Raw genomic sequence first — 25,293 nt, forward strand, 5'->3', positions numbered from 1 at the left:
GTTCAGTGTTTTTCTTATAGTGGACAAATGAATAGAGACTTTAGCAAGTTCTAAAGATCTTTGCATGCCTTTTGCTGTTACCCTTGAGTTCTTTTTCACTTCCTTGAGCATTGCACATTGTGCTCTTGGGAAAAGTACAACAGTACTGAATTTCCTCCATTTGTAGACAATTTCTCTTACTGTGGACTGATGAATACTCGGGTCTTTAGAAATACTTTTGTACCCTTCTCAAGCTTTATGGATCTCTACAGTTCTTCTAAGGTCCTCTGAAAATTGTTTTAATCAAGGTATGGTGCGCATAAATAGATCTTTTTAAGAATAGCAGGCTATGTCAGTAACCTGACTTCAGGTGTCTTTTTTAATATGGCAGGGCACCTCCACAACCCACACCTCTAATCTCATCTCATTGGTTGGAACACCTGACTCCAAGTAGTTTTTGTAGAGGGCATTACCCCAGAGCTTCACATAAGATTTTGAACCTAGACTGTGATTATTTAAATGGTGTACTCAGTATTGACGAAGAGAAGTACAATTGTTCATGTGTAATTAGTTTAGGCAGATTGTGTTTGTCTATTATTGTGACTTAGATGAAGATCAGACCACACTTTATGAGTAATTAATGCAGAAAACCGGGTAATTGTAATGGGTTCACAGACTTGTTCTTGGAACTGTGTGTCTATTGAATAGATAAGTTAAAATAAGTAGTACAAAATAAAAGAAATAAAAAAGTAGTGAAGTAGTGTTCATGCGTTAATTGTCTGTTTAGAAATCAGATGGCAGAGGGGAAGAAGTTGTTCCTGAATTGCTGAGTATGTGCCTTCAGGCTTCTGTGCCTCCTACCTGATGGTAACAATGTAAAGAAGGCATGTCCTGGGTGGTGGGGATCCTTAATGATGGATGCCTCCTTCCTAAGGCACCACTCCTTGAAGATGTCTTGGATACTAAGGAGGCTAGTACCCATGATGGAGCTGACTAATTTTACAAGTTTCTGCAACTTACTTCAATCTTGTGCAGTTTCCTCACCCACCCCCCATATCGGATGTTGATGCAGCCAGCCAGAATGCTCTCTGTGGTACATTTGTTGTAGTTTCTGAGTGTTTTTGTTGACAAACCAAATGTCCTCAAACTCCTAATGAAATATAGCCAGTGCCTTGCCGCCTTTATTGCAGTATCAATATGTTTGTATCCAGGTTAGGTCCTCAGAGATATTGACACCCAAGAATTACTCACTCTCTCCACTTCTAATCCTTCTACGAGGATTGATTTGTATTCCCTTGTCTTACCCTTTCTGAAGTCCACAATCAGCTCTTTAGTCTTGCTGATATTGTTGCTGCAATACCACTCAACTAACTGCTATATCTCGCTCCTATACCCCTTTTTGTCACCATCTGAAATTCTGCCAACAATGTTTATGAGACCATAAGACATTGGAGCAGCATTAGGCCATTCAGCCCATCAAGTCTGCTCTGCCATTCCATCATGGCTGATCCTGGATCTCACTCAATCCCATATATCATCAACAAATTCATAGGTGGCAATTGAGCTCTGCCTAGCTACACGGTTATGGGTGTAGAGGGATTAGAGCAGAGGGCTGAGCACATGTCCTTGTGTTGTACCAGTGATGTTTGCCAGTGAGGTGGAAATGCTCCTTCCATTTCATACAGATTGTGGCCTTCTGGTTAGGAAGTCAAGGATCCTGTTGCAGAGGGAGGTACAGAGGCTTAAGTTCTGTAGCTTTTCGATCAGGACTGTAGAAATGATGGTGTTAAGTGTTAGCTATAGTGAATAAACATCATTCTGACATAGGTATTTGCATTGTCCAGGTGATGCAAGGCTGTGTGGAGAGCCATTGAGATTGCATCTGCTGAAAACCTATTGTGGCGATAGGGAAATTGTAGTGGGTCCAGGTGCTTGCTGAGACATGTTGATTCTAGCCATGACCAACCTTTTTAAACCTTTCATCACTGTAGACATCAATGCTACTGGACGACAGTCATTAAGGCAGCTCACGCTGCTCTTCTTGGGCAAGGGTGTAATTGTTAACCTTTGAAGCAGGTGGGAACTACCAACTGTAGCAGTGAGAGATTGAAAATGCCTTTGCATACCCCCGCCAGTTGGTTGGCACAGGTTTTCAGAGGCTTATCAGGTACACCATCGAACCCTGCCACCTTACGAGGGTTCACCCTTTTGAAAGACAGCCTGACATCAGCCTCTGAGACAGGGATCACAGGGTCCTTGGATGCTGCAGTGGTTTTGTTCTCCCTTTCAAAATGAGCATAAAAGGCGTTAAGCATTGCTACCATTCATGATGTTAGGTTTTAATAGGAAGTACTGGCTTGCAAACCCTGCCAGAGTTGACGTGCATCTGATGTCACCTTTCACCTCTCCCGGAATTGTTTCTTGGCTCTTGAAACAGCCGTCTGCAAGTCATACCTGGTTTCCTTATACAGACCTGAGGATCACCAGACTTAACTGCCATAGATCTAGCCATCAGCAGACTACAAACCTCCTGGTTCGTCCACTGCTTTTGGTGTGGGAGTGTACAGTTTGTTTACATAGGCACACACTCATCCATATAAGTAAGTGACAACTGTGGCATACTCATCCAGGCTCAAAGATGACTTCATGTACACAGTCCAGTCCACCGATTCAAGGCAGTTCTGTAAGTCCTCCTGTACCTCCCTGGTCCATATCTTTTTGTCATCTTTACTGGTGCTGCAGTCTTCAGTCTCTGCCTATGCTCAGGGAGTAGAAGTACATCTAGGTGATCAGACTTACTAAAGTGTGTGTGTGGGATAGCATGATCTTAGTGTAACTGTGGTCCATTTTGTTATTCACTCTTGTACTACATATGATTTGTTGATAATTATTATATAGAGACTTCATCAAGCTGCCCTGGTTAATAACCTCCAAAATGATGGGGAATGCATTAGAATGTGCTGCTTCGTGCCTGTTCATTACATTGCTCAATCTGTTTGACATTGGCCTGGTGTGGAATGTACACTGTTACCAAAATGATCACTGAAATCTCTCGCAGCAGGTAAAATAGTCGGTCCAGTGAACAAAATTGGGATGTCACCCAAAACTTAGTACACCACAAGGAGTTGATCATGAGGCATATACCTCTACCTCTGTTTTTGAGACTCGACCAACCTATCTTGACAATGTTTTGTGAACCTGTCTATTTAAATCACTGTGTCCAGAACAGAAGAGGTTAACCAAGATTCTGTAAATTAAAAGGCGCATGCAGTGCTAATATCACTCTGGTACAGCACCCTAGCTCTGGGATAGTCAAATTTATTTACCAAAGCCTGTATGTTTGCCAGCAAGATTGTTGGTATTGGGAGTCAAAAACTTCATTTATTTAAACACACCATCAGACCAACACGTCGACCCCTCTTTTGCTGATGGCTTCTTAAAGGGCAGTATGCCAGCCACAGTCTAGTTTATTTCCATCAGTTTTAAGCAGTGATAGAATGATCAATCGCATTAAAACTTCATCATTGACTGTACATGTCATAGATGTAGTTATGGTTCTCAGCCATAGCAGGCTAAAACAAGAATATTTGATGATTTTCATAATTTTCAGTGAGAGCTGCCATATTGGGTCGTCCGTGTTGGAGGCCCAGAAGTGGAACACTACAAGATTTAAGATTCAACATTGTTAATGTCATTTCCAGTACACAAGTGTAAAGGAGAAAATAATTGTTATTCCACTTTGATGCAGCACAAAAAACACAATGAGATAGATAGATAGATAGATAGGTACTTTATTGATCCCAAAGGAAATTACAGTATCACAGTAGCATTACAAGTGCACAGATATCCAAATATTAGAAGAGGTCAGAAAGAATAAAAACTAAGTTACCTCAAACAGTCTAACAAGAGGGGGTCATTACTTTCCTGGCTATAGGTTGGCTCATTGTAGAGTCTAATGGCCGAGGGTAAGAATGACCTCATATAGCACTCTTAGGAGCAGAGCAGTTGTCTTAGTCTATTACTAAAAGTGCTCCTCTGTTCAGCCAAGGTGGCATGCAGGCGGTGAGAAATGTTGTCCAGAATTGCCAGGATTTTCCGTAGGGTCCTTTGTTCTACCACAGCCTCCAGTGTATCCAGTTTGACTCCTATAAAATAAAAAAGCAGTAAAAACTTAAATATTATAAATATCAATGCATAGTTTTTATACATTGATTGTATGTTCATAAGTAGAGGTTATTTACAAAGTGATACTGGTGGTGTTAAAGGCTTATTAAGGTGGATAAATTGGGGCCGTATCAACTGTTGCACTTCGTGAAGTCAAACCAGGGTAGGACTTTCACAGTGAATGGTAGGGCGTTAGGGAGTGTTGAAGAACAGAGGTATGAAGGAGGATAAGTACACAATTGCCTAAAGTAGTGTCAGTGGTAGACAAGCAGACAAAGAAAGGTTTTGGCTTGTGATCTTCATCAGTTTGGTTTTTAACTAATAAACATTTCAAATGAGGCATTAATCTTCAGTGTAAAAGGAAAAATAAGGTCTTATCCTCTTAACTGCTCAGCATAAAAAGATGCTGTTAGATCATTGAATTGTATCACTCTTAAACCACATTATCTATGAGGCACACCATGGACAACATGATAAAAAAGAGATTTATAAAATTTGTATATAGATGTAGGGAAAATATAACTAATGCAGTTGTACAATATTTTAATATTTTGGAGACACTGTTTGCAATGGAGAAACGTGCTGTCATATCCAGTTATGGAACCATATTAAATACATTTAATATATGTACTATGCTATTTTATCCACTGTAATTGATGACCTTTTCAAAAACAACCCTCTATTTTCAGGGTATAGTTCTTCAATTATCAAAAGTTTGTGTTTTTCCGAAGTGACGTTGTTCATATGAGGCTTCTGACATGTTAACTCAACCAAAAGTGCCAACCTTGTTGGGTATAAAACAATCCTGTCTTGACTAACTATTGATGTAACTATGCTTTTCAAGAAGTTTTCTGAAATGCATAATGGAAATGGTCATCTTCACTTGTTTTTTTTCGACCTTGCTTATACAGATGCTTCTGAATGCAGCCATTGGCTGCAGTGTTTCCTACAATGCAGTTTACACGTCAAAAACATCCAGAAAGTGTTGAGGTTTTCTCTTAGTCCTATTATCTGAAGGATAAATATTGGCCAGGACGCTGGGGAGACTCCACTCGTCGTTTTCCAAAGTTGTGCCATGAGATCTTTTATATTTGTCTAAGAAAGCAGATGTGTAATCAAAGGTAGTATACAGAACAGTATAGTGGAACTGCACTGGATCATCTGTCTAGACTTTTTTTTATTTAAGTCTCTGGAGTGGCACTCGACCTAACAACCTTTGAGCAAAGGCAAGAATGTTATCCAGTTAATCACTGCAGGCGTTCCAAGAATATATCCCCAAAATATTTTTTCTATGTATTTTCAGTAGAACAATTGATTATATTTGAAGAAATTATATACAAAATAGCTGGATCTAATATTTCCAAACCAAAAATTCTGAACTAGTATATGTGAATCTTTAAGAGCAATGAATTATCTTTTTAGTCCATTATGTATCAAAGCTTTATCTCAATGTTTATATAGGAATGCAGGAGCCTGAAATTCACATTATTTAAGTACAGTATTGCCTCTTGGGTACAGCTTACAGTCTTTGTGGTATTTACACTAGGTTATCCAAGATAATTGCTCTGGACCAGCATGTCTGTCTTTGACATCCAATTTGTACGTGAATATAACAATCTAACTTCCCATTTAATTGTGGGCAAACTTTTCAAAATTGCTTTGACCGAAGTATTTTAACCCAGATGAAAATGTTGTAACATTCCAGTTTAGGCAGGTCTGTCTTCCATAGCATTTTCTGTGTCTTTATTCTTTTCACAGTATAAATTAGGGCAGTTGACAGCCGAAAATGACTTTCCTTTCAAAACACATAAATTGATTATGATAAATTATGTTTCAAAATTGCAACTTTTGAATTAGAGTGTTTACTAAATTAAATAGAATTTTAAATATCTTTTACGTAGGCCTATGCAGTTTGTTTCATAAGTATAATTGATCTGTTTTGAGGTTCTAAGCATACATATTTTTACATCAAAATTTGTTTCCTTGCTTTACTGTGAAGTGCTTTGAGATATCTCACAATGCTAAATAAGCAAAATAAAAGCAATTGTTCCAAAGTGAAATGTGCACAGTAATTCAGGCATTTGGAACATAAATATTTTGTGGACAATATTTAAAAAGAAATGTGTAACTCAACTCTTAAAATATTCCATGCAGTTATGGCTTTTCTAATTTGTCAATGTCTCCACTCTTCTGTAAATCCAAATCAAGAGAATAGTATCACATGCTAATGTTTTACGGAAAAAATACTGTTTATGTGACTGTAATAAATCAGTATAATAAGCTTATTCACCATTGTTTAATTATGTTAGTCTGGACTTGGGTGCCTGTAGAACTCACAATATTCTGCAGAGTCAGAGTTTATTTTACTGAATTATCATTGCCGCCATAATTAACCATCTTGTTTATTATCCTGGAAACTTAATATGTTTGTCTTGGCTTGGCCACATAGGATTTACTTTGCCTTGTGGGTTTCATAAAGGCAATTAAAGTAAAACAAGCTATTCTGTTTTAACTTTATTAGTGGCTGTCTCCACGATAAATCAGTTTGGAACCTGAAATCTGGAAACACAGAAATAAACAATTCCCCATTCAATTACTGAACTGGCATTCTCACTGCTTCATAATATCCACTAAAATGTTCTATGTAAGCACTTTTTAAAATCATTTTTGCATGTATTGTATTTGTAAGTTAGGCTGTCTTCAACATCACAACCGTGTGTTAGAATAATGTATTGACAGTGTGGTGTCTTTATTTTAATTAATCCCTTAGTATCCTAGCTGATTTGTTTAAATATACTGATTACTGTCTACCTGTTAATTAATGCAACAAATGGAAATTGAATAGCTAAACATGTATATTACACCTTGACTCAATGGGACACATTTTGTTCTGATCTGTAATCATGAGAAGCTGCAGTGGGGGAGGGAGACACATGAAAATATGATGAACAGATTGCTTAAGAGCTGAATTTCTTAGAGATTTACGGATGTGTAAAAAGGCAGATGATGGCAACAGGTTTCAATTAACATTAAAGAGGATGATGGTGCCTTCTTTTGCTTTCTCAGTTACGGTGTATTTCAACATTTGTTTGATAAGTGCCTAGAAAGTCTTCAGGATATCTTGGGATGTCCTGTGTCTGTTAACTGTGAATTATTGACTGAAATTCCTCTGAGGTTTAGAATTTCAATAGAACTGAAGAATACGATTTGCTCCTGAAAACCTCCTTCAGTTAGCATTTGGCCTTCTGAACTTCTTTGTCAGTCATGAGTGGGGGTGAGCTAGCCTGCACAATTTTTTTTGTGTGATAGAGTCAAGAGCATTCATGCCAAGCAAAGAAGCACAGTTGAAGATTTCTTAGAAGTGCCTCTTTGTCCTTGATAAGAGTTCATCTCCATTCATGGCTCTCAGTGCATGGTGGCCATGAATGTCATTAATAGCACTGAATAATCAGTGCATGATGTAGTTATCAGGAAGATGCTGAATCTCCGTGCACTTCATAAGCTCAAATTGTTATGTAGGTGGAAGGATTTTTGCTGGGCCTTGCCTCAGATGTCTGTAGTTTTGTTCCTTGAAATGTGGAATTCCAATTCAGGAATGTCCTGCATTTGTTACTGAACCCAGCATCAACCCAGAGTACATGCTTCAGGTAGAGAATCCACAAGTACATTCATAGACACAAATTACACTGGACTTCAGGACAGTTCACAAGCAGTGGGCAATGCAGCACTTGTTCCCTGCAAGTCATCAGGTTATCTTTGAGATATTGTCCTTGGGGAATCCTTGCGAATTCAACAAAGATTTCCTTACAGTGCCATTTTTGTTGCTATCATTGTTTTAGGGCTAGGCTAATGAGCATAACAGAAGATTGGTGGTGCTTAGTTCAGAATCAGGATCAGAATAGATTTATTAACACTGGCATATGTCATGAAATTTGTTAACTTCAACAGTCAGTGATACCTGATGTGATGCAGGAAATGATGTAGGAGATCCTTACAATTTCCAGCTTGGACAGTGCCTGATTCAGGGGAATTACCAAAATGTCTTGTTGATGTCTTATTGTGCATAGCTTGTTGGTTTTAACAAGACCATTGTCCAAGTATTTTGTCACAAATTCCCAACTTAATTTTCCAATCCGGGAAGAAAGGGACATTTTAGGAAACATCAAGATGACGTAAGTACAACCTTGGAGAATGAAGAAAGCCTAGCATATAGAGAGCATTCTGCTGAATTCCATTGGGAAAAGTTATTACCAAGACCACTTCTGTCTGCCTTGAATTTAGAGGCAGGATAGGCACAATCTCCATTTGTCAATTCAAGGCAAAAATAGGGAGCAGCACTAATATTGTCTTTTTTGACATGTCAAAGACCTCCAACTCTCTCAATAAGAGAGTCTTTGGAATATGCTTCTCTTATTTGGATGCCTGCAGAAATTCTTGTCCCATCTTATGTCTGCTACACAACAGCATGCAGTAGATCCACAGTAGGACCAATCTTTCTATACACAGGTATCAAGTGGATCTGTATCATTATCCCTACACTTTTCTAAGTGAATGAAGACATCTTCTCACAGCCCCATCAAGTGCTTCATGTCTACCTGTGGCAAGTCCACATATCCTACATTGGCTTCATTAGCTACCTCAGAACCCACTGAACTGATCTGCAAGTAACATGCACTTAATCTTCAGGTCCTGCTCAAGGTGATTATCTCATTTGATAATTTTGTCTAGATGTCTATATCACTGAGTGCTAAATTTAACTGCAGGATTGCTAGCAGCCTAGTCAACAAGGACAAGCTAAACAACAGATTTATCTACTGACATCTTTCACAAACATCCTGACTCTTACAGTTATTTTAATTATACCTCTTCACACCCTTTTACTTGTAAAAATGTAACTCCCTTCTCTCAATTCATCTGTCTCCACCGCATCTGTTCTCAGTATGAGGCTTTTCATTATAGAATACCTGAGTCCCTTTTTTCAATGAATGGGGTTCCCCTTCACCACTATTAATGCTGACCTCACACGCGTCCTCCCGCCATCACAACAGTAATAGGCTCCCCCTTGTCCCTGCCTTCCACTTTATTAGCCTCTGTATCCAAAACATCATTCTCTATAAATTTATGTAATCTCCAACAGATATCTTTATTACCAAGCACATCTTCACTACCCCGGCTTTCTGTAGGGATCACACAATATGAGACGTGTTTGTCTACTTGGCACTTACCTTTGCAGGTGTGGCAAGTGCTACTTCTACCCTTGTACCTCCTCCTTCATCACCATTCAAGACCCCAAATAGTCCTTCCAGGTGAGATAACACTTTACCTGCAGGTCTGCAATTCTTCTCTTTTTTTACATTCACAATTTTGGTTGTCCTCTCACCCCTTCTCATCTCCCCATCACCTCCTTCTTGTTCCTCTCCTTTCCTTTCTTCCATGGTCCACTGTCCTATTAGATTCCTTCTTCAGCCCTTTAACTCTTGCATCTATCTCCTTCCAGCTTCTAACTTCATTCCTCCATCATCTATTTATTTTGTCCCCCCACTTGGTCTCACCTATCACCAGTTTGTACACTGTCCCCCCCCCCCCCCGCTACCTTATTCTGGTTTTTGCCCCCTTCCTTTCCAGTCCTGGTGGTGGTACTCAGCTCAAAACATTGCCTGTTTATTCTCCTCCATAGATGCTGCCTGTCTTACTGTGTTCCTCCAGCATTTGTATGTCTTGCTTAAGATTTTCAGCATCTGCAGAATCTCTTGTTAGTAAATAGCTGAATATTGGTTCAAGGATATCAATATGTAGTGACTAAATTGTAGTATATTTGGAGCTGCAATTTCATCATTCAAGCTAAAGTATTATACAGAAAAAGATATCAGCACTAACATGTAAAACTTAACAGTATGGTCTGCATTGGTATTTGTTTGTTGAAGGTGTTCTTCAAATAGATTTTAGACATTTCCTAATCAAGATTGGAAGACTTTGCCTAGCCTAAAGAAGGAAAAAAAAGGACTGTCTTTGTGGCTACATATGTCATAAATCCTAGCATTTTGTTCCTTCTCGTTCCTTAGTTATTTTATTTTTATTATAATTTAAGCAATTTCAGGTGAGATGAAGCAGACACACTGACTTCACTAGAACTGAGGTATATGCATACCTTAGATCTATTTTGTAATAATGAATGAACCTTGCATATTTGTTACTTTTACATGTAATGTTAAAAATGTATATATTTCTTCCGTAGTTTTGAATTAATGTAGAATTTTTCATAAACTGGGTTAGAATATGAAAAATAAACTATGGTAACTTGGATTTAGTATTGAATATTACTACTGTATAATTGCATCAACTAGAACTTACATTGGTTGCTGGAGTACCATGCCAATAAATCACTAATACCTAGGATTTTTCTGAAATATATGAACCAAATTATGTATTAAACTGTAATTGAGACTAACTAGTGATTTATAATGGTGAAAACAAAAATTTGTAATAATTTAATTAATATATTTTTGACTGAAGTGAGAAAACTTTGCTATGCTAATCTGGAAGTTCAGCTGCACAGTATTTTTCTTTATTGAGTGTTACTCTGAACTGTTTTTACAGATTACTTTAGCCGCTGCTGGACTCAATTATCCCTGCCATCGACTAACAGTTAGTAAAAGGCCGTCACCTACACAAACCCGAGAGCAGTCCGAAGAGGTAACAAACATCTTGCTTTTCTGATTTCAATGTAATATTTATTACTGAACACTCGAAAATAAGATGACCTTTCAGTATTTTTTATATTCCTTGTTTTAATTCTGTATATTAGCTTTAAAATTGTTCTTGCATGTTATATGTATGAGTGTTGGGTCAATATCCTTGGACAGCTGTCGGATAGAGAGTCTGTAAGCTACATGATTTCTGTATGCAATATAATCATAGAAATTTATGTTGCGGGAGAAGGCCTTTCAGTGAAAAAGGATCTATTGCTTTCCCAGTGTATTTGACGAATATTACGAATAAACTCATCGGGCTTCCAGCCTGGTACGTGCAGGAAATCTGGGAAGAGTTTATTTGCCTTTCAGTGAACTTTCTCAATGCCAGTGGAGAAGAGTGCTTCTCAGTCTAATCCTACCTCCCAGCACTGGTCGTGGGTATCTTAGGCACACATCAGCCACATTTAATTGTGATATGGGTTTCTGATTTTGCCACCTTCTCAGGTGGTACAGCCTGTGGGGAAAATATTTCTTAATCATTCTTGTAATCCTTATACCCATTCCCCCTCCCAACTCTCCCCTCCCCCTTACACCTGGCTCCATCTGCTTTTTTTCCCTTTTCCACCTCCACCTATCACCCACCTGTCTCTATCTTTCAATTTCACCCTTTCCTACCCATCATCCTTCACCCTTGTCTGTCCACTTGTTACCTACTGGCCACTGTCCCACCTCCACCATTTCTCTTCCTTATACCAGTTATTTTCTCCCTCTGTTATCAGTCCTGATACAGGGCCTCAACTCAAAATATCAACAATTCCTTTTTGCCCACAACCTGCTGAGTTTTTGTCCCAGATTATTGTTTCTAGAATCTTCCCCATTTTGTAGATTAATCTGATTGGTCTATAGTTACTTGGTTAATCCCTGTGCATTTTTTTTTAACAGAAATGTAGCATTTTCAATTTACCAATCCTTGGGCACTGTGATCTATCAATATTTGGAAGAATATGGCTAAGGGTTCTGTAATTTTGTCTTTGCAGCAACCTAGAGTACAATAAACCTGGATCTGGTAATTTATCTATTTGAAGTGCAGTCTGCCTTTCTGGTATTCCCATTTATCAGGATTGGGCATTGGCTTTTTCAAGAAACAGTACCCCAACTGACTTTCCAGCAGCACTAACTTTCCTACCATAGTCTTCCTCGGAATTTTTATTATACAGAAGACTAAATGAGCAAGTCATGTAAATAAAGTGTCACTAAGAGGCTGGGTATGCTGCAGTGAATGGATTATCTCACGATCCCTCAAATACTCTTTACTATCGACAGTACTGTGGATGATATGCTTACCACTTATCTGAATTGATCCCACAAATCCACACACCTGGAGCTGATGTCACTAAGCACTTCTGTATTACAAAGTACTATCTGCTACTAACCAAGCAAGAATATTACAATTTTCTACCAGGTATACATTGTCAAACACTGAAGTCCTGAACTTAGCATTGGCCTCATAACACTGATTGGCAGAGCTCAATCTCGTGAGGTTCCCCAGCAATTTTTTTTGTGGATCTTACGCCAGGTACAGGGTTTCATTGTAGTTTATCGGCCTCCAGTAAAGAGACCAAAGGAGAATGCGGAATGTTTTTAAAACTATTTTGGTTTTAGCTAATAGTGTTTATGCAGTTTTATCTAATTTATTTTGTATTTACAAATACAGGTAGTTATTTAAATCATTCATTTCATTTTTAAGTGTTTTCACATGTCTGTGCAATTTAAACATTTTGTGAATACTGACCGATTTGATAGCGATTGAAGTTGGTCAGGGGCTTTGTTGGCTGTTTAAAGTTTTTGGGGAGGGATCGCCTCACTGTACTGTGGGAAGCTCTGCTGTTACTCAGGCTATGCTGCTGAGATCCAGAATGCTTCTGGACAGGAATGGATTCCACTTGCGTCTAGAACAGGTAAGGTTCTGCAAAGGCTTGTGGGTGCTCAGATCCTGCAAGGTGCTTTTGAAAACTGTTCTCAATTAAGTCAGGAGAATGGCTGAAGTATGACTTTTTGAGTGCTACAATGTTCTCCCATTTTCCTGGGAAATTATCCTATGTAAAAACTAGAGAAGCAAAAATATATAAAATATGAGAAATATAAGTTTCCTGTCTAAATGTTTCTATTTGACATCTTCAGTAAAATATGTATTCCATTAAGCTCTAAAAATTACTTTGGCTAATCTTGTTAAGGAAAAGATAAGAGGTCCTAAAGAGAAAATTTAGAGAGCTAGGTAGAAATGTGAAAGCAGGACCTTCAGGGTAATAATCTCTGGATTATTGCCTGTGCCACATGCCAGTGAGGGCAAGGATAGCATAATTTGACATATGAATGCTGAGGAACTGGTGCGGGGGCATGCTTTCAGCTTTATGGATCATTAGGAACTTTTCTGTGGATGTTATGACTTGTATGAAAGGAACAAGATACACATGAACCTGAGGGAGACCAATATCCTGTGGGCAGGTTTGTGAGAGCTGTTGGGGAGGGTTTAGCTAATTTGACAGGTGGATGGGAACCGAAGTGATAGGACTGAGGATAGGAATGTTGGTTTACAAGAAGAAGTAGTGAGTGGTGAGACCGTCAGGAATTATTGGCAGATGATACGGCAAGCTGGAAGTCAATTGGTTGCAGTGTAAAAGAGGGACAAAATTGAAAATGGTGACATATACAGGACTGAAGGCATTGTATTTGAAAGCACACAGTATACAAAATAAGGTAGATGATCTTGTAGCATAGTTAGAGATTGGCAGGTATGACTTTGTGGGTATCACAGAGTCATGGTTGAAAGCCGATTGTACGTGGGAGCTTAATATCCATGGATACACAAATCAATTGAAAGGACAGGCAGGTAGGTAGAGGAGGAGCAGTGACTCTGGTGGCTAAAAATGAACTCAAATATTTAGAAAGATGTGAAATAGGATCATAATATGTAGAAGTCTTGTGGGTTAAGAAAATGCAAGTGTAAGAAGATCCTGATGGGAGTTATGTACAGGTCTCTGAACAGTAGTCAGGTTGTGGTCTACAAATTACAGCAGAAGATAGAGAAACCATGTCAAAAAGGCAATGTTACTTTAGTCATGGGGAATCTCAATATGAAAATAGATTGGAAAAATCAATTTAATGCTGGAGCACAAGAGCAAATATTTGTTGAATGCCTCCGAGATGGCTTTTTGGAGCAGCTTGAGGTTGAGCCCACTAGTGGATCAATAATTCAGTACTGGGGGTTATGTAATGAACCGGATTTGATTAGGGAGTTTAAGGTGAAGGAACACTTAAGAAACCGTGATAATAATATGATAGAATTCACTCTGCAATTTGAGAGGGAGAAGCTAAAGTCAGGTGTATTGTTACTACAGTGGAGTTAAGGGAATTACAGAGGCATGAGAGAGGATCTGGCCTATGTTCATTGGAAGGGCACACTAGCAGGGAGGATGGCAGAGCAGCAATGGCTGGAGTTTCTAGGAGTAATTTGGAAGCCACAGGATAGATATGTGCCAAAGAAGAGGAAATATTCTAAAGGCAGGATGACGCAACCATGCTGACAAGGGAAGTCAAAGCCAACATAAAAACAAAAGAGAGCGAAAATTAGTGGGAAGTTAGAATATTGGGAAATTTTCAAAAACCTACCAAAGGCAATGAGAAAAACCCAAAGTGGGGGGAGATGAAATATGAAGGTAAGCTAGCTAATAATATCAAAAATGATACCAAAAGTGTTTTCTGCTATATAAAGAATAAGAGAGGTGAGTGCAGATATTGGGCTGCTGGAAAATGACACTGGAGAGATATGAATGGGGGCAAAGAAATGACAGATGAGCTGAATAAGTATTTTGCATCAGTCTTCACTGTGGAAGAAACAAGTAGTATGCAAGAAGTTGAGAGTGCCGGGGAGAAGTGAGTGCAACTGCTTTCACTAGGGAGATGGTGCTTGGAAAACTAAAAGGTCTGAAGATAGGCAAGTCACCTGGACCAGATTGACTACACATTGGGGTTCTAAAAGAGGTAACTGAAGAGATTGTGCAGATATCAGTAATGCTCTTTCAAGAATCAATAGATTTTAGCATAGTTCCAGAAGACTGGAAAATTGCAAAGTCACTTCAATCTTCAAGAATGGCAGGAGGCGGAAGAAAGGAAATTACATGCCGGTTAGCCTGACCTCAGTGGTTGGGAAGATGTTGGATTCAGTTGTTCCAGGGTACTTGGAGACACATAACAAATAGCCCAAAATCAACACAGCTTCCTTTACAAACAATCTTGCTTGACAAATCTGTTTAAATTCTTTGAAGAAACAACAAGCAGGATAGTCAAAGGAGAATTGGTAGATGTTGTGTACTTGCATTCGCAGAAGGCCTTTTGCAAGTTGTTGCACATGAGGCTGCTAAACAAGATAAGAGCCTGGTTATTATTGGAAAGCTGGATAGAGCATTGACTGATTGGCAGGAGGGAAAGAGTGGGATCCTTCTAGGTTCTGTGTTAGGACTGCTTTTTACATTGTATGTCAACAATTTGGAAGATGGAATTGATGGCTTTGTGGCCATGCTCGCAGATGATAGGGATATAGTTGGAGGAGCAGGGAGAGATAAGGAGGCAGAGAGGATTTAAACGGATTAAGAGAATGGGCAAAGAGGTGGCAGACGGGGTACAGTGTCAGGAGCTGTATAGTCATGCACTTTGGTGGAAGGATTAAAGTATAGACTATTTTCTAAAAGGGGAGAAAATTAAAAAATCCGAGTTGCAAAAGGGTTTGGGAGTCATTGTATAGGATCCCCTTAAGGTTAATTTGCAGGCTAAATTGGTAGTGAGGAAGGCAGAAGCCATGTAGCATTCATTTTAAGAGGAGTAGAATACAAAAGCAAAGATATAACGCTGAGGCTGTGTGAGGCACAGGTAAGGCCTCACTTTGAGTATTTGCACTCCTTCGTAAGAAAGGATGTCTTGACATTGGAGAGGGTTCAACGGATGTTCACGAGAATGATTCCAGGAATGTAAGGGTTATCATAAGAGCATTGATTGAAGGCTCTGGGCTTATACTTGCTGGAATTTAGAAGAGTGAATAAGGATCTCAGTGAAAGAAACCTGTCAAAAGTCGATGTGAAGAGGATGTTTCCTTTGGTAGGGGAGTCTAGGACCAGAGGACACAGCTTCAAAATAGAGGGGCATCTGTTTAGAACAGAAATGAAGAGGAATTTCTATAGCCAGAGGTGTGGTAAATCTGTGGAATTCATTGCCAGAGGTGACTGTGGAGGCTAGGTCACTGGGTGTATTTAAGGGGATTGATCAGTCAGAATCAGAATCAGGTTTATTATCACTGGCATGTGTCATAAAACTTGTTAACTTAGTAGCAGCAGTTCAATGCAATACATAATATAGAAGAAGAAAAAAATAATAAATCCATCAATCAATTACAGTATACGTATATTAAATAGATTAAAAATCGTGCAAAAACAAGTAATGTAATGTGACGTAATGATCACAGGTTGAATATCCATTTAGGAAACGGATGGCACAGAAGAAGAAACTGTTCCTTAATTGCTGAGTGTGTGCCTTCAGGCTTCTGTACCTCCTTGCTCACTCACTTTAGGTCACATCTCGACATTCCAGTTGGTGGACGATTTCCCTCCATGCCACTTTGACATATTGGGAAATTATGTACTCAGCAGGTTACAGCAGTGGTTTGCCTTTGCCTATTGCCCGGTGAGTTTAAAGAGATCACCACCTCTTGCAGTGGATAACCAGGACGACTAAGTGTATTGTCGTGCTCTTTGTGCTCCACCAACGCCTGCTGGCCTGCCTTCTTGACCGTCGGACCATTAATCGGTCTCCTGGTCCATCTGCCAGGGCCATGCTTGGATAGGCAAATCCTGTACCTCACCAAGGGTTGAAGACCCGTCGGCTACCTTCACCTGGTTTGGCCCGTCTGCCGAGACAGTTTACCAGAGTGGCCAATGTGCGTACTATAGCTACTTGGAGCCACAGGTGAGACCTGAGCACTAGGTGGGGACCAAAGGTGGACGAGCTGCTCTGAAAAAGGGCATGGCAAACCCCCATCAGAGGTTCTACCCCTCCCTAGACACCCCATACATCTCTCTGTACGTCCTACCAGATGGTAGCAGTGAGAAAAGGGCATGCCCTGGGTGCTGAAGTTCCTTAATAATGAATGCTGCCGTTTTGAAACACCGCTCCTTGAAGATGTCTTGGGTACTTTGTAGGCTAAGACCCAAGATGGAGCTGACAAAATTTACGACCCTCTGCAGCTTCCTTCAGTCCTGTGCAGTAGCACCTCCCCCCCCCCCCCCCCCCTTACCAGACAGTGATGCAGCCTGTCAGAATGCTCTCCGTGGTACATCTGTAGAAATTTTTGAGTGTTTTTGTTGACTTAACAAGTCTCTTCAAACTCCTAATGAAGTATAGTCACTCTCTTGCCTTCTTTATAGCTGCATTGATATGTTGGGACCAGATTAGGTCCTCAGATCTCGACACCCAGGAACTTGAAACTGCTCACCCTCTCCACTACTGATCCCTCTATGAAGATTGGTATGTGTTCCTTTATCTAACCCTTCCTGAAGTCCACAATCAGCTCTCATCTTACTGATGTCGAGTGCAAATTTGAGGCTGCGACACTGTGACACCACTCCACTAGTTGGCATATCTCATTGGTACACCCTCTCATCTCCATTCGAGATTCTACCAACAGTGGTTGTATCATCAGCAAATTTATAAATGGTTTTTGAGCTATGCCTAACCACACAGTCATGGGTATAGAGTAGAGGAGTGGGCTAAGCACACAACGCTGAGGTGCAGCAGTGTTGATCATCAGTGATGAAGAGATATTATTACCAATCTGCACAGATTGTGTCATCCGGTTAGGAAGTCAAGGATCCAATTTCAAAGGGAGGTACAGAGGCCCAGGTACTGTAACCTTTCAGTCAGGGTTGACAGAATGATGGTGTTAAATGCTGAGCTATAGCGCTGAACAGCATCCTGACATGGGTGTTTGTTTTGTCCATGTGTCCTTAGGCCGCATGAAGAGCCAGAGAGGTTGCGTCTGCCGTTGACAAATTATGGCAATGGGCAAATTGCAGTGGGTCCAGTTCCTTGCTGAGGCAGGAGTTCAGTCTAGTCATGACCAACCTCTCAAAGCATTTCATCACTGTAGATGTGAGTGCGGCTGGGTGGTAGTCATTAAGGCAGCTCACATTATTCTTCTTGGGCACTGGTAATTGTTGCCTTTTTGAAGCAAATGGGAACTTACGCCTGTAGCAGTGAGAGGTTGAAAATGTCCTTGAATTCTCCTGCCAGTTGGTTGTCAGAAGTTTTTAGAGCCGTACCAGGTACTCCATTGGGACCTTTCACCTTGCGAGGGTTCATCTTCTTTAAAGACAGCCCAAAATCAGCTTACAAGACATCACAGGGTCATCAGGTGCAGCAGGGATCTTCGCAACTGCAGTTATATTCTCCCTTTCAAAGCGTGAATAGAAGGCGTTGAGTTTATCTGGTAGTGAAGCATCACTGGCATTCATGCTATTGGATTTCACTTTGTAGAAAGTAACATCTTGCAAACCCTGCCAGAGTTGTACATCTGATGTCACCTCCAACCTTATTCAAAATTGTCTCTTCACCCTTGAAATAGCCCTCAACAAGTCATACCGCTTTTCTGGTACAGACCTGGATCACCAGCCTTGAATACCACAGATCTAACCTTTAGCAGACAACATACCTCCTGGTTCATCCACACCTTTTGGTTTGGGAATGTACAACAGGTCTTTGTAGGCACACATTCATCCACACAGATTTTAATGAAGTCAGCTTCAATTGCAGCATACTCATCCAGGTTCGAAGATGAATCCCTGAATACAGTCCAGACCACCGATTCAAAGCAATCCTGTAAGCGCTCCGGTGCTTCCCTTGTCCAAACCTTCTTTGTCCTCACTATTGGTGCCGCAGTCTTCATTCTCTGCCTGTACTTGAGTAGAAGTACAGCAAGGGCATGAAAGGTTATGGGGACAAGGCAGGAGTATGGAGCTGAGAGGGAAATGGATGAGCCATGATGAAATAGCAGAGCAAACTCGATGGGCTGAATCGCCTGATCCTGCTCCAATGTCTTATGGTCTTAATATTTTGTAGTATTCCTTTCAGTTCACATTTTTTTAAATAAACCACTTCAACTTCATTGGTGTGGTTGCTTGTAATAAACTCACGGCCTGGCTGTTGCTGACTCTATGAATAATTAATAAATCAACGTAATGTCTTCACATCAACAGCTTGACTCGTGTGAATGCGAATAAAAATTGCTCACGTTGAAGTACTTGAATTTAAATAAAGCCATTCACGCCTCAGGACACCCAGTTTACTTTTGAATTGCATGAATTGTTATAATGTATAAAACACAAGCAATTTAATTTGCCTAGCAGAAGCTTCCACAAATGTACTATTGTCAGATATTCTATTTTAGTGATGTTAATTGAGAATATATATTGGCAGCTTGGGTGGCAGGATGGAGATGCATGTCTACCAAAGGATATGTAGGACACTCCTTCCTTCTGTTCACCTGCAGGTCACCCTTGGGCAAGGTGTAGCACCTGCTTAGCTCTCCCAGTCAGCGTCACTTGAAGCCATGGGAGCAGATGGCATTTAGTTACATGAGCAGCTGGTTCATATCACAAGTCCTGGTTTTGTGACTACTGATGGCAGGCAGACAATCTCTGAAGATCATTAGTAATGGCTGAGGTCACCCATCTTATAAAGACACTGCCCAGAAGAAGGCAATAGCAAACCACTTCTGTATAAAAACTTGCCAAGAACAGTCATGGTCATAAACCGTGATCGCCTATGTCATATGACATGGCACATAATGATGATGATATTGGCAATGGCACAAGGAAAATTCTCCTGTCTTTCTTCAGAGTATTACTATGGAGTAGTTTATGCCCCCCAGAAGGATATTGGATCTTAGTTTCATGTGTCATTTGACCAAAAACAAAACAAGTGCGGGCCCTAGAAATTCTATGATGGGAGAAAATTTAATGGAGACTAAAAAAAATACTTTTTCAGTTTTGATCCCTCAGTCCTTATGGGTCGTAGGGTCACCTTTGCATGTCTTGGGCTAGTGAGGCCTGGCGACACCCATCTCTCTCCAGGCCAGACCACAGCTGATGTCCTCCAACTCAGTGGCTCGCCTTGGCCTCAAACATGTGGCTGTTGTAGTTCTTTGAGGAACTCATCTGCCCTGGCCAGTGACTCTGTCGATGAGGTCTTTCGCCCAGTGTTGCTGTGTTAGCACTGCCTCCTCACAAAGTTTAGCCTGCCAGCTTAAGCAGTGTACCTGGGTGTGCCAACTGAGGCAGACGTGAGAGTTTTAGGAGATGAATGAGGACCAGTGATGAAGTAGAGTGCTGCTGCCAGACATCAAAGGTACTGGGCATTACCTCTATCCAGAGTCCCCTGGATCCCAAAAATATAGCTAACACTTTTAAACAGGCTTATTTGGTTTTTATTGTAGCTGCTGAAAATACCATTAAATGGAGAGAAACGAGGGATTTGTTGACAGTGGAGAACTTGGTTATCATCACTAAAGAAAAGCAACAGGAAAAATTAAGGTTACTAAAACAGGACAAGTCTCCTGAATCTGAGTCTGTACCCCAAGATTAAAAAAAAACATGGCGTTGGAGTTAGAAGATCCCTAGATTTAGGACAAGTCCTCAAGATTTGAAAGTAACAAGTATAACTTCACTATCTAAGAAAGGGGAAGGTGAGACAAAAAGTGACTTTAAAGCAGATTGCTGTATTGCATCTTGTGAAAAATTTTACAGTTATATTATGATAATGGATTTGCTGGAAAATCATATTTCATTAGATCAAAGGTAGTTAACAGTGAACCGATTGATCAAGCATACCTGAATTTTCAATAGATATTTAGTTAGTATGGTTTATTATCAAATTGACAAAGTTACTCATGGATTGCCATGGAGATCAGAGTTATTTACAGATTACACTAATAACAGAATCAAAAGACTTTGTTTTAATTTAGTTTGTTTTATGATACAAAGCTACATTGCAAAATGAGGTTTAACAAAGCTACAAGATACTTGCAAAAGGTATAGATAAGCTAGTGGCCAACATAGTGGCAAGTGACATATGATTTGGGAAAATGAGTTTATGCATTGTGGTAGGGAAAAAGAAACGGCCAATTCTTATGAATGATTAGAAACTGACAAAAGTTTGTGTATTGAAAGGTCTTAATCTGTGAAGCAAAGATTAATGGCGAATGAGCGGTTTGCCCTGCAAAATTGGTAAATTGGTTTATTACTGTGACATGTCATGAAGTACAGTGAAAAATTTGCTCTGCTTACTATTTATACAGATCAATTCATTACAACAATGTGTTGAGGGAGTACAAGTAAACCAATAATTGAGTTCTGAGAAGGTGTGGTGCAGGTACACAATAAAGTTTAAGATCATAACAAGGTAGATTCCATCTACAAGCATGGTGGCTCGTGCTTCCAGGTTTTTATATTTTCTGCTCGAGGAGAGGAGGAAAGAATGTCTTGGGTGGATGGTGTTTTTGATTATACAACTGCTTCACCAAAGCAGCAAGAAGTGTACACAGAGACCATCAAGGGGAGGCTGATTTTTGGGATGGATTGAGATGTGTCCACAACTCTTTGTAATTCCTTGCAGTCTTGAGCAGAGCATTTGCCATGCCAAGCTATGAGATGCATTGAAATAGGATTCTTTCTATGATGCACCAATAAAAAGTGGTAATCATTAAGACAAACAAGAGAAAATCTGCAGATGCTGGAAATCCAAGCAACACACACAAAATGTTGGGCAGACCAGGCAGCATCTATGGAAAAGAGTATCGTCAACATTTTGGGCTGATACCCTTCATCAGGCATGTTACTTTGTTAATCTTAGGTACTGGAGTGAAAGCACGTGGGAGCCGCATTGAAAAGGAGAAGTTAAAGCAAGATTGAGTATGTTTGGCCTACACTCATTGAGGTTTAGGTGAATGTGTGGTAATATTTTGAGACATGCAAGATTAGGAGAGGAACTGAACAGTAGATGCTGTGAGTCTGTTAATCTCTAGATGGAGAATTTAGAGTTCAGGAGCATAGTCTCTGGAAAAGTGATTGACCATTTAGGAGATTACTTATTACCATACAGGAGGAGCCATCAAGTCCCAGCAAATCCTATTCCCTCTCCCTATTTCTTTGTGCTCCTGCAATTTGCTTTTTCACCCATATGATTTTTTTTGCCATTTGTCTTCATTAAGGAGTGGTTTACAATTATCGACCAGCAATTCTTCACTTTGTAGAAGGAAACTATAATCTTTGAGAGAGAGTGCAAGCTATATTTCAGGTCAGAATCGAACCCAGCCACCTAGAGCTGTGAGGCGGCAGTGCCACTGTTTATTTATAATATAACTTTTTACCTTAGAGGACTGTGTAAGTGCAATCATTCAGAACATTCTAGACTGAGAGGTAGATTTTTGTACTCTTGGTCAGCAGTTAATAGGAAAAGACATTGGCAGCAAAATCAACTTCATGTAGGTCATGTCTTGGTAAATGGCTGAATGAACTTGAGGAACATTTGAGCAAACAGTGGATCATCCTCCATAATTTCCAACTACTTCAAGATGATGCCCCCACTAGACAAATTTTCCTGTCATTTCCCTTTTCAGCATTCTAAAGCTATTGCTCTCATGAGTTCCATCTGTCTCTCCTTTTCACTTCTCCCTTTCTGTCCAGGGAGCCAAATGCTTCTTCCAGGTGAAGCAAAGATTTATTTGTACTATTTTCCAGTGAAGCATTCAGTGCTTATAATATGGTTTCTGTATCAGGGAAAGTAAATATAGATTGGTGTTTTGCATAGATTTCTGTTCAGTACACAAGATTGATCCTTCACTTCCACTGCCTGGCATTTTAATTCTCCATCTCCCTTTCACTTTCACTCTGACCTCCCTATCTTGGCCCCCAACTGTTTTCCAGCAGTGGTTTCTTTCAGATATAATTTGTCTCCTATTTATGTTCCAAATTATACCTTTACTTCCCACTTTGTCCCTGCTTATCATTCATTTGTTCTGGTCATACCTTTACACCCTGCTTATGTTCCTCAATCTCCCTGGTCTCCAAGCTATTATGGATCGTCTCTTTTGTTCCTTCCCCACTTCTCTATCTTTGTCCTCAGGTTGAAGTTTCATTTCTCCGAGTTTTGTAGAAAGATCATCAGTTTGTAACATTAAGTCTGTTTCACTCTCCACAAATACTGCCTGGCCTTCTGTGTATCTCTAGCATGTTCTGCTTTAATTTCAGAATTTTATCATGTGTTGATTTTGATTTCTGCTTCATATGCACTTTTGAAAAAGCATTAATCTATCAAAATGATGAGTTCTGAAGCAGAAGACACCCTTGTTAAGTCCTGTAAAAATTTTGGGGAATTAACAGAGACATTCAATAAAAAACAGACAAATTAAATAGTTTGTGTTTTATTTATTTAATATTGCTATTTTTGTACATTTTTGCTTTAAAACTTAGTTTGATTGCATTGGCAATTGGAGGAATTTATTAATATAACTACTTTTAAATCCTTAGTGCACTGATGTTCACATGGTCAGCGACAGTGAAGGAGATGATTTTGAAGATGCTACTGAGTTTGGAGTTGACGATGGTGAACTTTTTGGCATGATTTCTTCTGGATCAAAAAAATCCCCAATGAGTAAGTTAGTGCTGATGATGATACTAAACACATTTTGCTCAGTCCTTCTATAATTTTTATCTTTTCTCTTTTATTTTATTTAATTATATTAAAATATCACTAAAATATTTTTATTTTGTTTCAAGCACTTTTGGTATTTATTTATTGGCCTGTGTTGCAGAACTGGTAGAACAAAAAACAATTAGGGATGTTTACAGTGTAGAAGAGGTCTGGATTATCTATGCTTGTCAGAATTATCATAAAAAATATTTCAACAGAGGAGACCAAACCCCAGTGGAATAACATGTATGATGTAAGCAATTACGCAAAGGCGAATAACCATTTTGCAGATATGAAAAGTTGAGTTTATATTAAAATGTGAATGGAATGGAAGTTGATGAGGATTTTGTTACAGGAAACAAAATCCAAAGTGAAGTAAAGCAATGGATCATCTAATTAGCGCCTCCAACACTTGTCAGAACATGTGGAGTGTCACAGCCATGGCATATCAACATTTTTCCAGGGTAGGTTATAGGTGGATTTGGGAACTAAGAAAAACGAATAATTGGCAGAGATTACTTTGTCGGTGGTTGAGGGTAGCAGAGTGCAAAAAGTTGCAAGGTCTTTTGGGTCACAATTGACTTTGGAAAGGAGAGTTTATGCAATTTAAGCGCTACCCTGAAAAGGGAAAAAGAAAGTAGTGTTGGGCAGGATCAGAGTGATGGTGGGTTACCTGAGCGAAGTACAAAGGTGATATGACCAGCTGAGGTGAAGAGTGGAGAGAGGAGAAAGATGCTCAAGGAAATTATTTTTAAAAAGGGAGTAGAATAATGGATTTTGGTCTAATGCAGCAGTAAGGATGTACCTCTGACAAGAGTGCACAGCAAACTTGTATTACAAAGGCATGGTAACAATTAGGCCGATGTATAGTGAAAATGGGAAGAAGCTGTGGACGGGTTCAAAGTTGATTGAGAACTGTATGCAGTATTGAGACTCAGTTTACGTATGTACAGGATGGGAGTGTGTTTGAGTTCCTTTTGAATAATGACCAGGTTGATGAGTGAATCAATCATTGATCCATTTTCTGAAGGAAAGAAAGGTAATAGGTATGATGGTGGTGAAAGCTGTTCAGTTTTTGTTACTTTCAGAGCATAACTGAATGGTCATTGTGTTTACAAAGCCCTGAATCTTAAATTCAATTTTATACATACCACCAAAGAAACATGAAATATATATATTGTACTTAGGAATAAATATACCCTTCTCTAGTTTAAGTTGCACTTCATTTGTGAATGTAATTTGTATTTAAAATCTTAGATCCATAATTTCATTATTAAATTTAATAAGAACATGTCAGATGAATATAAACTGTCTGATAATTATAAGTAAATAAATAATAAACTCTTAGAAGGTTATCGGCTCATTTGCTTTCATTTGATCTATTTACCATACTAATGGGTAAATAAAATATGAACTTATGATGTGCAACATTGTAACCTTACTGCATGCAGTACCATTCTCCTCCAATATACTTATATATTCCAATGAATGAAACAATTAAAGTGCACTGTGTGAACAGTTCCAGATCTCCAAAAGCCTAACTTTAACCTTTGTATTTCAATGCTAGTGCCTGATGACGCTGAAAATGAGGGAGATGCCTTATTACAATTTACTGCAGAATTTTCTTCAAGGTACAGTTACATTTTCCATTAAAAATACTTTCAGG

The 25,293-nt window shown here is 39.4% G+C and overlaps 1 protein-coding gene across 1 annotated transcript in view; it reads left to right on the plus strand.

The window, feature by feature from the left end:
- faf1 (Fas (TNFRSF6) associated factor 1) overlaps positions 1–25,293 on the plus strand; it is a 339,764-nt gene that overhangs the window by 193,264 nt on the left and 121,207 nt on the right. The window contains exons 9-11 of the mRNA XM_059984260.1: positions 10,741–10,836; positions 23,465–23,588; positions 25,195–25,258. Of these exons, the coding sequence (XP_059840243.1) occupies positions 10,741–10,836; positions 23,465–23,588; positions 25,195–25,258 (284 nt within the window). The remainder of the gene's footprint in view (positions 1–10,740; positions 10,837–23,464; positions 23,589–25,194; positions 25,259–25,293) is intronic.

This window comes from Hypanus sabinus, chromosome 11 (genome assembly GCF_030144855.1).
Source record: "Hypanus sabinus isolate sHypSab1 chromosome 11, sHypSab1.hap1, whole genome shotgun sequence".
Taxonomy (NCBI): domain Eukaryota; kingdom Metazoa; phylum Chordata; class Chondrichthyes; order Myliobatiformes; family Dasyatidae; genus Hypanus; species Hypanus sabinus.